Source organism: Danio rerio, chromosome 14 (genome assembly GCF_052040795.2).
Source record: "Danio rerio strain M-AB ecotype USA chromosome 14, GRCz13ab, whole genome shotgun sequence".
Classification (NCBI taxonomy): domain Eukaryota; kingdom Metazoa; phylum Chordata; class Actinopteri; order Cypriniformes; family Danionidae; genus Danio; species Danio rerio.
Window position 1 is genome coordinate 19,258,004 of NC_141034.1, and position 14,497 is coordinate 19,272,500.

The following is a 14,497-nucleotide window of genomic DNA, read 5'->3' on the forward strand; positions in this document are numbered from 1 at the left end:
CAATTCCACACATGATGGGGAACAGACCTTACAAAATGTTCAAGTTGTTGTCTTGTTCATCCACAAATTATTTTCCCAAATGTCTTGGGAATCATCAAGATTTTTTTTTTTGGCAAAACTAAGATGAGCCACTCTTTTATGTTTTGTCATTTGTATAGAATGGCTCTCATTGTGGTTTGCTGAAAGTTTCTGAAAACTTTAGATATGGCTTTAGAACCGTTTCCATACAGGTATAGATCTCAATTATTTTCTCTTATTGGTTTTTGACTTTCTTTAGATCTCTGCATGATGTCTAGCTTTTAAAGATCTTTTGGTCTAATTCACATTGTCAGAAGAGTCCTATTTTAAGGATTTCTTAATTGTAAACCAGTGTAGTGGTAATCAGGCCTGGGTGTGGCTAGAGAAAATTAACTCTGGTGTGATAAACCAAAGCTAAGTTAGGCTTTAACAGGGGAGCAAACACTCACACGGAGCCATATAGTTATATATTTTGTTTACCCTTAATTATAAAAACATTGTTTAAAAACTGCATGATGTGTTTACTTGTTACCTTTGACTAATATATAACAATTTATTTGATGATCTGAAGCATTAAAGTGTGACAAACATGCAGAAAAATAAGAAATCAGTAAAGAGGTGATCACTTTTTCACAACACTCTGTGTATAAAACTAGTGCTACACACACAAGAGCTACTTTAACAAAAACCTGACAAATGTCTTTAGATGTGATATCCTTAGTGTAAGTGGAATAATTGATGAGGGGCCACTGAATTATTAGGAATAATGCACATCTGATTTGATTCTGATATGATTTGCATGTGTGTGTTTATGTATGTATCATTAATGGGGTTATTTGCCCATCAATTAAAACATTTCTGGCCTCACCCCTGCTTCATGTCAGCACAGGGAAACAAGGTATAGTACAGATGTAACATTATGCACTATAGTATACTGGCTGATCAATGTACAAATTAGGGGCATGTTAACAGAACAATGGTGTACTAAAAACGGAAAAGTTTTGCAAAGAAGTGGAAAGGTTGTCAAATTCTGTTTAGATGGATATCCAAAGACAGGAAAAATGCTGTATTTAGCATGTCAGGCTAGGAGGTGGCATATTCACTCTATTTTGAGCTGCACAAACACTTGTATCTCTCTGTCCTCTTTATTGCTGTTCTGGTTATATGAATATTATCAGGCCACCAAATCATTGGTGCCATGTAAATGAACAGCCAAAACCAAAAAAGTAAGTTTTATTTTAGCTGAAATTTGTGTAATGTGCAGAAATTGCATTTAATAAACAATAAATTGCATTTATTGAGCATAAAATAATGATTTCTGTGATTTATTGCAACTGATAAACCACCTCTGTTCAAATAAAAATAAGAAATAAAAAATCTGCTTAAAATGGTAATGAGCTGCAAATCCCATGATCTGCAAATGAAATTATATCTGTAGGATGTTCTGGGAACCTAGTACACATAAAATCTGAAATTCTTTCATCATTTATTTACCCTTGACTTGCTCCAAACCAGTTTGAGGAGATATTTTGGAAAATGTTGGAAACAGTAACCATTTGTATAAATTGCAAAAACAAAGTCTATGGTTTCATGTTTCCAACAATCTTCGAAATATTGTCTTTTGTGTTCAGCAAAACAAAAGATCCAAAGGGTTTGAACCAGATACTGTAAAAGATTGAACTCAACCTCGCTTTATCTGTTACCGTGTGTGATAAGCAGAGGGCGCTCAAACCCAACTTAAATCCTGTGTTGGCCCCACCCTTTTAGTAGGTGCTTTATATCATGCCGTCTTTGCTACGTAGTGTGTGTTTGCTGCATAGAGAAAATTGAATTCCTCATTGTTATTCTTTTTTCTTTTGTAATCTGCAGGTCTTATGAAATCTGAAATCAATTTTGGATGACGTCACCAGCACCAACAAACATGATAACCCAAAATATCCTTATGAACAAGTCCCCCTCAGTGCTCCAGCTTCTGACAAAGTGAGTCGAATGAACACCCAATCCTTTTTATCACCTTCACTTTGTCTGTGTGCGCCCTGGACCTATTGTATTAAATTAGGAATGGGCACAATTACTCCGTGAAAATGTATTTAAATATCATAGAATTTGAAAATACACGCATTTACAAAATTAATTTATTTTGAAAATAGGCCAACAAAACATGTGAATAATCTATAAGATATAAATAGGCTGAAAAGTTATTTAGACCTATTCGGAAAATTTCTTTTCTGTGTTACCCACTAAGAAACCGCTCAAGCTGCCTGTTGGTTATTTATTTTCTCACTTTAAACACGCATTACAGGCTGGCATTGAGTAGGCATATTTTTATGGAAATCAAATATAATTTGTCATTCATTCATTCATTCATTCATTCATTCATTCATTCATTCATTCATTCAATCAGCATTTAAAATCAATCTTCACTTTGTATTTTTTAATTTCCAGGTACATTGATTATTATTATTAAATATTTCCCATTTTTCAAGTTTACAAGATGCAGTTATCATGTAGCAGTGAAGTTCTATGAAGAATTTGTTTAGGGCGAAATTAGTGAGATTTAGTGCTGCTGTTGAATAAGGGGATTTTTTAGAATCGGTTCAACGCTTTGTAATAGAGACCAGACTAAAAATGTATCGAGGCTGTAACATGTAATTTACATTTCACTTTATTATTATTATTATTATTATTATTATTATTATTATTATTATTAAGCTATACTTATTGCTATTTTCTTATTAAAAAACAGAAAGTCGCTCACTCAGTGAATGCTATTGCATAAATATTGGGGGATCTTCTGTGATGGTCATCAGTAGAGACAATGTGATTTATATGCTACTTTATATGCAGGTTTAAACTTTGATTAAAATTAGAATATTCAACTTTGCAGTGAAAACCACTCAGAGCACGCAGTGGAATTAATGAATGAATGAACGAATATACGCATAACGTAAAAACGATTTATATATATTCGAAATAGAATTACGGGCTATAGTTATCTACAGCCATGCTAACGCAAAATTACTTTAACTAAAATACAGTTAAAGCTGTTAGGTTTTATAGGGTATGGTTAAATAGGCCAGTTTAACACAACACGCGAATAGTGTTTTATAGATCTATTGCTTAACAAATAGCCCATGTTTTTCTACAATTCTCTTCTCCTCCAACTTGTAAAGCCTTTTGTTCTTTTACATCAGAGTTCCTGTATATGTCACCGTTATCACTAGAAAAAGCCTCGCTTGTAAATGTCCCTACAATTTCAAAATACGTTTTATATTGATGCAGGAAACACAGATTCCAACTCACCTATTCTTTGCACTTTTTAATAAACTTAAACGTTTTAGTGAAAATAAAACCTAGAAAACACATTGTAAAAATGTAATAAATTGTTGCATTAGTTTTTTTTTTTTTTTTTTTTTACAAAAAGATCACACAAATAAGTTAAACCCTTTTTTTAAGGAAATAAGACCTAGGCTATTTTATCAGTACGCGAATGTGGATTGGCCATAATGAGGTTATAACATTAAACGACAGACATTTCAGCACTTTCGTAAACAGACAGCGACGCTCAAATAGGCAAGAACTTAAAACGCGGTTTTTAGGGAAAATCATGTTCCTGTCCTCACAGAAAACGCTCTATAAAACCATTATCGGAAAGCTCGCTGCCCTGTTTATTTAGCTATTATTTTTCACCCTTTATTTACGAGTGTGCAAAAAATGTGTGATTCATCGTTCTTCCTTTTTTTGACGATTTTTTGTCAGTGGCAGTCTCTAAAATATGGTTTTCTTAGATTTTAAACCTGATGCTTTAGGGCTGCACGAAATGTCTCATTGTGTCGAAAAAAGATGAATATCGTTTAGAGTGATGCTATATAGCCTAAGAGCAGAACCCCTATACCTTTTTGAGGGATGTAAACAAAAACAGCGGTCCCAACGTATTTCCTGTTTTATATTTTTAATTTCTATAGCTTCTATGGATCCAAAAAGAGCCACATATTGATAAACAATGTTATGATAGCTGTTTTAATGTTTGGTTATGATTGAATTGTCTGTTGTTACAGTTATGAAATAGTATGATATCAAGCAGGAAATGTTCATGGGCCAATGACATGACCACATTAAAATGGTCTATTGCGAAGAAAAAATGACATTGCAATAAAACACATTAAATGCTTTGCAATACCGAGTTTACATCATATTCAATCATTCTGCTAATTATGCTACTTAAGCATTATTATTATTATTATTATTATTATTATTATTATTATTATTATTATTATTATTATTTTAATAAGTTGCACTATTGAATACTATTCGATACTATTATAAAATAATAATAATAATAATAATAATAATAATAATAATAATAATAATAGTGATGTATGGTCGATTAAAGCAAACGCATTCGCAAAAACAAACTGTGAGAGATATAAATGTTCGAATTTATGATGCATCTTTTTTTAAAGTAAAATTCTAGTAAAATATAATGTGCATATTTTTGTTATAACTGCGGAAACAGCAGTGTCTTGTATTTTAGTGTATTATCGCATCATTTCTCGCATAGCCAATATAGACTTAGCCGCCCGGCACCTTGTGCGGCTGTCCAAGGTGCTGAAGAGTCACCTCCTCGGTCTCCGTAATAAGTCAAAGGTCTTTTGAATTTATGTTCAGAAAACTGTTTATGCCCCCGCCCTTCACCCCACATTGATTAAAGTGGATACTTTAAAGAGAAAAGGGACAATATTATTTTCAGCATCATAATTGTTTTTATCATCAACAGCCATGTCAATGGTACACCTGAAAAACTATGTGCACATGTAGAAATATTTCCTTCTTAAATATAAGCATCCATTACCTACATATAAATAATTCTCAAATCCTGGACAAAAAACATGTTACATTATGCTCACAAAATAGGTGAAATCATTATAAAATTGGACGGAGAAGACAACATGCAAATAATATAGAAAATAAATACAATGTTTTGCATCCATTCCCTTTCCCTCCAAAGAATGCGCCAGTTGTAACTTGTAAAACATTATAAAGACTTAGTGAACTACAAGGGGGATGTGGTCTATGTTTATCTAGGACGTCAATACTTTTTAACACTATACAATTTGAGCCACAAAAACACAGCTGTAGAAAGACACACAAAACATTTACGTATTCCTGTCAACAATGAAGTATGTACTTGTGCCATTTTGAAGAACAATTCGCCTTGATTAATAGTAAATATGTAGATGAATGTTTGCAGAGCTCCTGGCTCTAAGGCTTTGTAAATTTATAAGTAAAAATATATAACAGAGTGCCACATTTGGCAGTATTCTGTAACACAGACGTGTAACTTGCGCTATTGGTATGTTTAAAGTCAATGTAAACAAAGAATTATGGCGCCAAGATATAATGACAAGTATAATGACACTGAATAATGACATTGTATCTTCATGAGTCCTTGTTGAGTGTTCTTTGCAGCAGGAGCGCACATCGCAGTCTATCGGTTAGTTTACTTGCACTAGTCAGATTTGTCGACGACCAAAGCCAAAACAAAACAGTCCGAGTGTTAACATGGTGTAAGTGATGGTATTATCCAGCTTGTGGTGTAAACCAGTGGCTTTGAAAGTAGTCGGATGGCTACCGTAGATGGTCTATTCTTTCTTCACTAGTGAATAGAGATACAGGGCTCTCTCTTTCTTTTGGCATTCTCTTTTTTCCGTCTCAGTAATCAGTCTCTAGAGTTAACTCTTGTTTGTTTGTTGAATCTCGCGGTCGTCGCTTCTTTTCTGCATCAAGCACTAACTCAGAACATGCTGGTCTTTACTAAAGTGGCTTTGGCTCCGTTCTGTCTTTGTAATGAGGACAGAACGCTAGCGAACGGTCCGCCCAGAGAGTCCGGAATGGAGGTGATGGTGCCCGGGGCTGAGGCCCAACCTTGAGTCGGCGCGGTGGGTCCCATTCCGGCCACTGACGTCTTCACCTGTTCAACCGGGCCATTTCCTGTGGCACTGACCTGTCCCCCTGTGGGGCTCGGTCCACCACAGTTGGAGGTAGGGTTCGGGTTAGGCCCTGGCCCGCCAGTGCTGTCAGGATCGGTAGCCTTTGCCTCTTTGCTGTCCTCTTCTCGCGAGTCAGATTTCTTCCCAGTGCCGTTTTTTGCTGCAGCAGCTGCTGCGGCGGCTGCGCGCTCTTGTTTGCGAAATTTGGCGCGCCTGTTCTGAAACCACACCTGCGGAAAATACGCATCACATTTTGGTTACTCATTAGATTATTCATTATTCATTGAACTTTAATCTTCATTGTACAAAATTGCGTGTTTTAATATAAATGAATGTGCATTGTATTAATATAGAACGTTCAGCATCATTATTGAAAATCGCACTTTGTGTTATAATGTGAATCATTGGAATTATAAGACGGTACTGATTTATTAAAGACACGAAAAATGAAAATAAAGCACTAAAGCAAAGTTGGTATTTTGCTAATATTTAACAATACTTTATTTCTGTAAATAGTTGTAATAAGTAAGCGGAGAATGTCCCACCTGCACCCTAGCTTCGGTGAGATCAATCTTAAGCGCGAGCTCCTCTCGTGTGTAAATGTCTGGGTAGTGAGTCTCAGCGAACACGCGCTCCAGCTCCTTGAGCTGCGCGCTGGTGAAAGTTGTCCGAATGCGCCTCTGCTTTCGCTTCTCATTCAAGCCTCCGTGATCGGTGAAAAGCTTGTAGGGAACTGTTGAAATGACACAAGTCAAATGTTAGACAAATATCCTGTAAAATGTAGGCTACCTAAAATGTCACATTAAATCTAAAGTATGCAACTTGTTGATTCAGACAGCAAGTAAAAAATGTCAAAATGAAATAATTGAAAAAAAGTTTCTAAACTAAGTAATACAGTTAGAAGTTGCATTATAAATCGTGTAAGATAAGATCAAATCGTGATAAAAGATAAGGTTATAAAAAGTCAGATGTAATCCTGTTATCTGTAAAATGCCGTTAATTGAATGTTATTGGAGACTGAATTGTAAAGTTGTCATAAATGCTTCTATCTCTTCTGTTGTTGCTACTGCAACTTCAATTCAGTGTCAATAATGAGCTTAAGTCCATGGTTATTTCATTATTTTCGAAGGTTTATGTCTCATCGCAAAGTAAATAAATTATGCCTATCATTTTGGCAGCTTAAGATAATTTTGTTGGCGGTTAGGGTGTGACTGGGATAGTGTAACCCCGTAACTGAATTACCTCTTGCCTGCAATCGCTTCTAACGTGATAAATTCTTTCATTTGTGTAAGCAAATTTCGTTTGGTAAATACTAAACACATTTCCATTTTCGAAAGCAATCAAGCCGTCCTATATACCGGGGCCATGATTCTCGTGCCTCTCAGCTGGCGAACTGTGAAAGGTGACTCTGGGCTTACCTGCGGCGTACGGACTGCTCTGGTGGTCCCGCAGGGTGCCTAGACTACAGGAGCCCGGTGTAAGCGACGGGCACCCGGAGGTGGCCCCAAACGTCGTCCTGATGGGATTGTACTGAAAGCCACTGGCTTGGCTGCAGGAGCTGAAGTCCGCATAGGCTGACGCCAGGCTCGAAGTGTCCATCCCGGCCATACAGGACTCGTAGGCAGAGGAATTGAGGTAAGAATACTCCATTTTATACATTGAAAAGGCTCAGTGGAGAAGGAAAGCTGCACTCCCAAGGAAAAATACACACAAACGTCAAATTCAAATTGGATTAAATTGGTGAGGAGCACATGAAAAAAGCAAGCCAAAACGCAGACGGAGATGGGGAGCTTGTGACGGCTGAATTTTTACAGGTTTAAAAGAGGCTCGTGCCGTGGGTAGATGTGCACTGCTCGGCGCCTGCTCAAAAACTGCCCTCCTTTATAGGAGCTGAGCCTTGTTTTATGAAAAGCCTCCCAAGGAGCCGCCTAGCCCCAGGTCTCTAGAGCATATAGTCCTCATAATAAACTTGGCTCTTTCCGCTTGGACAATAGCACGGCGTTTGGGTCTTATTGCTAGCGCTTTTTTACATGACAATAACTCATCAGTCTATTGGGCTGGCACTGGGGGATCGGGCTGTCCAACCTCCCTATCATTGATCCCCTGCATCTCTAATTAGAATTTAATACCCCACCATTACGCGCCAGCCCCCTCCACCACGTATAGCCCTCTCGCTCAAACCGCCATCTTGCCCTTTAATTCAATCACACCACTTGGAAATAATGAAAGTTGGGTGACGATTCTCCCTGATCCAATTTTCCCCAAGCTTTTAAGCCTTTAAACCGGTGGTATACCTTGGGCTGAATTTTCGATAGTATCTCCTCGTCTCCTTTACTTTTCCTTCAGCCTTTACACTTTTCTGCTTTGGCACTTGCTGATTTTCTAGAGCCGAAGAGACTAATATTGCGGTTATTCTAGCTATGCTTTATTTAGCAGAATATTTAAGTTGTAACTAAAAAATGTAGCCGGAAACAAGTGCGCAATGCAAATATCAGTGACGCGTTAGCAATAGCATGGTAACATTAGTTAAAAAGCAAAATTTTCCTCAATGGACAGCTGAAAAGATCAATAGTAGCCTATAATAGTAAATTGCCCTCACACACACGGCTTTGGGTAAAAGTTAAATTTTCCGCACGCACATTTAATTTTGATTAAATTGATCACATTGCTCCTTTATCTTTTGTAGTTTAACCAAGTAATTTCTGCAATTATTCTGCATTTTGTAATAGCTGTAATTACTCTTTAATGGTAAGTGTACGCTTTAATAATGAGGGCGGCATGCAAATTCGCAAAATAGCTTAATCGTCAAACCTTATCTTAAAAAATTGCTTCACAACATAATTTTATAGTGGAAACAAGGCGCTTGCATGTATGTCTTGGGGATAGCACGATGTAGTTAAGACATGGATAAGATTAAGGTAAAACTGTAAAAAATAAAAGATTTGTTATTATATTATGCACGATTTTGATGACATGCTGTGGTACGGACCGTGTATATATTTATTCCAAATGTATAAAGAATTAAAAATATTCTATAGAGAATTTCATCATCCAAGATTTGTTCTCACTTCGTTATCACCGTAATAAAAATAAATAAATCTTTGACCACTTGTTTCATATTATGGAATAGAAAGGAATACTTAAAATGTCGCAAATATAGTAGTCTATAAAATTACCACTATTTGCTACAATGTTTTATGTGTGTGCGCACGCGTGCATTTAAAAAAAAATATGAAGGACCGATGCACCTGTATGCGCACCACCCTTTCAATGCGAAATGCAACAGAGGGGAAAAAAGCTTTAATTAAAATTTATGAGCATTTATAGTTAGATTTTTTTTTCCACAATTTCTGCACCATTTAAATTCTTTTTTTGTCCTTCAGTCAGCTTCGTCTTTTTTGTGAGAAAGATAAATGACGATTAAAAAGTTCAGTCTTTCTTGATACAACCCGGCCCCTATTATGTTAATTTTTTTCTTTCTACACGCGAGTTGTGACTAAAAGATGTAGCAAATGGTTAATTTGATTACTGAAACCAAAGACCAACTGGTCCACCGTCCTCCCTCCACGCGCCTAGAAAGAAAAAGAAGGCATCGCGAGGAATTAATCTAATAACATATACAAAGGGCCGAGAAAAGTCCTTTCTGATATTTTGCCGAGGCAAATACAATTATAGCTTTTACCATCCGTTTCCCCTATTCAAACAGCTCTTTATTCTCATGCTCTGTGGTCCACCAGCCACCGAAACGCCCATCTTTTATATTTTCAACATCTCCTTTCATACTATCAACTGGTTCTGCGATCTGTTGGGCGGACTAAAATGTCAACGTGAAACCTTTGATATTACTGTTTGAATGAGCGACCTGTCCACCTCCAAGCTCAAAGAAAACATGTACACACGTTTGCGGCCGCGCGCACACTTTATTCTAAAGGAGCTATTTGGGCCCACTTGGCTATAATCTGTTATAAATCAGTTCAATCTGCGCGCACCGGCATAATATTGTTAGCAGGTCAATAGCACGGAGAATTCTATTAAGCCCTTTTCTAACAGCAAACCGTAAAACTGTACCCCATCAGTGATTAACAGTGTGATAATGGTTCAATAACCGTAATTTAGAGGTTAATTTGTGATTTAATGACTTATAAATAACAGCGTCCATATGGCTTCACTTAAATAAATCAAAGAACTGCGCGGCTCGCAAGATCCTAAATCTTTGGTTGCAAAGTGGTTGACAATAGGGGTGGAAGTTTAGAAGGCTCGACAGAGACTTCTTAATTTTCTGTACGCCTGCTCTGAGTTGCTCTGTGCTAGTGGAATGCGGGTCGGCAGGAGGACAAAGGGAATAACAAAATGCCTTTGTGTGAGGATGGATAAGACGAATCAGTATCGCAAAAGAATAGAAAAAAAGAGGAGTGAATAAGTGGGGAGGCAGAGGGGTGGGACTGCTGTCAGATAAAACACATAACGTCTCACTCAGTGTTGAGGAAATCCTCGGATTATTAGATGGGAAATTAATATGGTTTCATTTTTTTGCGCGCATGTAATATTTTAATAATTTATTTATTTGTAAATTATACTTTTATTCTTTACTTTTGGATTTATTTAAACTCTGTCGTTTATATTTAATAACATGGTTAAATTGCATTAAATTATTATATAAAGGTGATATTTGTTTTAATTTATTACAAATCTTATTTTTTCCCTTAACTTCATTACTTTTGCTTAAATTATACAACAACGACAACACAACAACAACAACAACAACAACAACAACAACAACAACAACAATAATAATAATAATAATAATAATAATAATTTATAATAGCCTACAGATTGCTCTTTACCCAGTCTGCAATAAATATAAGATGCCTTCTCTAAATTGTTTCTGTAACTAAAGGGCATTCTTCAGTAAACAATAGATTTAGCCTATTTGCAAATTGCATTGTTACAACAACAAGAAGTATTATTATCATTATTATTATTATTATTATTATTATTATTAGTAGTAGTAGTAGTAGTAGTAGTAATAGTAGTAGTATTTACACTGTATTTTTATTTACGTGCACGATATCACATTACAGTATGCTTTTTGTAAGGTTGAATAGCGAGTAACCTTTTTCGATACAACTTCGGTACAACAAATATAAAATCGTATAAACCTGGGAAAAAACGTTTACCTTCCCAAAACGGTTTTACCCAATTTAAGGATGACGACAATTTAGCCTAATAGAAAACTTGCGACTGCATTTTTAGTACGCTTATACTATCTTTTTCTTCCTAGTTTTTTAAACAACTTGTATTCACAATTACAGATATAAGCACTTGCCTTTTTGGGGGGAATTAGGCCCAGACCCCGTTATTGATGTGAGCGGTGGTCCGGCTGTGTATCCGGGATGGCAGATCCCTTATCCTTTTCTTACGGCCATCTCAGCTCACGGCCTTCCCTAGTGACCACGATGATGCATGGCCTTCAGAGGAGCGGATTAGCATAAAAATCTTATTCTGCGGGGACAGTATTAGCAAACATATTACCCTCTAACGCGGCTCTGGCCCCGCTGAGATCCTGTGCTCGGAATCAATTACGAAATTACTCCAACCTCTAAGTCGACATTAACGGGAGAAGAAATGGCATCGACCGGACCCAAATAAGATTTTGAAAAGATGTGATTATTTAATCTCTTGCCAGTGTTTAAGAATTTGATTCATAAAATCGTCTAAAATGAGATGGAATTAAATTCTTATCGGAGTCCCCTGTCATCGTTTCATCCCGCGCTGTGTAACGCTGGTTTAACAGTGACCCTCATTAGATTCCACCAAATCCAGCACTGTCCGGCGGAAAGAAGACATATACATCTACTCTCTAATGCTGGCCTAATAAACATGGTCGCCTGTGGTCTTCTGCACAGTGCGCGATAGTCTACCTTTAATGCAATATTGATACTAGATTCACCTAATTAATTAGTCTGAAAATTGCAGTCTAAATGCTAATCACTGACTTTCTTGCAATTTTAATGAATATGCGTAAATCTTAAATTAAACTGATTTATTTAAGTTCTGTCCGGTTTAAGTGTCTCTTTTAAGTTGTCTATCAACGTTTAGGAACCATAGCTGTTTGTTTTAACATGGCTTAAGTAGTCCGGCAGGGTCATTCGTACAAACGAGGCCAAATGAGTGAGAGGGGGCATATTTTATTTAACACACTGGCATTGTTGTCCACATTAAGCAATTGACAATTATTAGCCCCCATCTCATAAATCAGCCGGCAGGCCGTTATAATGGTTGAATAGAATGGCCGATGAAGCTCGGGTCACTGTCATTAACCAGAGCCCGTCTCCATGAGGCTACACAAGCAGGCTGGTCGGCCCCCCGAAGGCATTTGGGTCTCTGTAGGACCTGCTGGCTTAATATCGCCCGTGCGCTGAGATAAATGCTTAATCACACATGCATTAGCGAAAGACAGCGGGCTATTGTATAGGGCGAAGGTTTACTGGAATTAAGCGATTAATGACCAGCTACGTTAAAGGGGACACAGCAGCACATCAAGAATGATTGAGTGGTTTTTAATGTTTTAAAAAATCCCTTCTGGTCTCTGAGGGGCTGCTTGTTGGCCTTGAAGGTTGAATCGCAATTAGGCTACTGTATAGTCCACACCAACCAATCTATTGTCAAGTGCTAAATTTGCCTTTGCCAACTCTCTGTAGCTCTCCTATATAATTAAATCATCAAATTTATTGTTTTCTTAATGGTGTGTTTCAAAATTAAAGTAGATGATACCACTATAAATTTGGTTGAAAATCTCAAAAGTTTGAATACTTTGTAAGGTAACTCCATATCAAGTCTGCATGACAGAACAGTCACTCTAGTTCTATGTCTGCTCAGTCTAGTTTCTGATGAACATTGTGTCTGTTATTGGGAAAACAATGACCGGCATTCTTCTATCGCCATATGTGACAATAAATCATATGTGACCCGTGTCATATTTTTTTGAGTTTTGCATTTGTCTTGCAGTGAACTAAATGTTTTTGATGAATGAAAACGGACATTAAGGGTCACACAACCAGCGATCATGAACATTTGAACCCACAGTCTGGTAGGCCTGGATAGCTTTCTTCCTCTTTAGTTTTCTCTTCACTTAAAAGGCCTACTTATACTGATATAAAATCCTGATTGTTCATTCTCTTTACAAGTCCGTAAGTTTTAAAATTATAAGCATAAATATAAAGATAATTTATTAGCATTGATCGAACCTTTAAAATACGTGAAACCACTCGATGTTTTTGTTAATGGAAAATAGAACTGCGCTGATAAATGATATTATATTGAATCGCGATATAATTTGTCAATAACAATAAGCTCTGGACTTTTTTTCTCTCTATATTGTTCTAAGAGCTAATCAAACAGCGGAAATGTGCAACATTTAATTGACCCTCTAAGTTTTGTGCATAACAACTTACATTGATATTTTTATATTCAATATGGAAAATAATTGCATTTTTCTCATATCGCCCAGCCCTGAATATGTTCTTTAGATTATCCAAATGGTCTTTGTACTAGGACAACATGGTTATTTTAGGAACAGTTCACTAAAAAATATTCAGATGTAGTTCTTTTGCGTTGCTGGATAAACAAAACAAAATCTTTCAACATTCTTTTTAGGAATGATAATTTTTTTATTTTCTTGGGTAGACTACTTTGTTTAAAATGAACTTGCATTATTGTGTATAAGTTTGTTAGATCAACAGTCTTGCAGTCTCTTGTCTCATCAGCATCACTTCAAAATGCGATAAACATGTGCTGATGTTGTTGATAAATTAGCCACGGTCAGCATCTTCAGTTTTAGAGCTGTAAAGAACATAAATGAGAATGAATAGTGCGAGATGGAAATGCTTTGGGAGTCGACGGTGTTAGATCAACTCAAACTTATTTAATGCAGTTTAATGGAATGGCTCTGCCGGGAGAGCTGATGAATTACTATTGTTTTTCGCTCCACCTGCTGTTTGCACTTTGTGAATTTTTATTTTATTTTATTTATTTATTTATTTTTTAATTCTCATTAAAAGCTTTCATGTTTTTAAGATAGCTACATTATGGACAAATGTTCTAAAAAGTAGTTAATTAAACATGAGGTACCTGTTGACATAAAGAGAAAAAAATTGACAGTAATTTAATTATTCTTTATCTGGTGGTCGTGGCGACCACTGATTAATAAGGGGACTAAGCCAAAAATTAATTAATGAAAATTGGCCATAGTGTATGTGTGTGGATGAGTGTGTATGGATGTTTCCCAGTACTGAGTTGCAGCTGGAAGGGCATCCGCTGTGTAAAACATACAGTATGCAAGTTGGCGGTACATTCCGCTGCAGCCACCCCTGATAAATATAGGGACTAAGCCAAAGGAAAATGAATGAATGAGTGAACTTTATCTGATCTTTAGTGTCCTAACTCAGTAATTAAAAAAATATATAAGATACACAATTAACCTGATATAA

At 36.4% G+C, this 14,497-nt stretch overlaps 1 protein-coding gene and 1 long non-coding RNA gene across 4 annotated transcripts in view; one reads left to right on the forward strand and one right to left on the reverse strand.

Moving 5' to 3' along the window:
• Nucleotides 1-14,497, forward strand: part of LOC141377492 (uncharacterized) — a 42,980-nt gene that overhangs the window by 3,442 nt on the left and 25,041 nt on the right. For 2 of the 3 annotated variants that reach the window (XR_015507326.1, XR_015507324.1), the window contains exon 2: nucleotides 1,888-1,998. This is a non-coding gene — a long non-coding RNA (uncharacterized LOC141377492). Of the gene's footprint in view, nucleotides 1-1,887; nucleotides 1,999-7,345; nucleotides 7,644-14,497 lie in introns of all 3 variants that reach the window. The other variant, XR_015507325.1, reaches the window with a different exon arrangement.
• On the reverse strand, nucleotides 4,762-7,888 carry phox2bb (paired like homeobox 2Bb). Its single transcript, NM_001014818.1, is given in 3 exon segments — nucleotides 4,762-6,238; nucleotides 6,554-6,741; nucleotides 7,427-7,888. Coding segments are annotated over 3 exon segments (855 nt in total). The 5' UTR covers nucleotides 7,668-7,888; the 3' UTR covers nucleotides 4,762-5,812.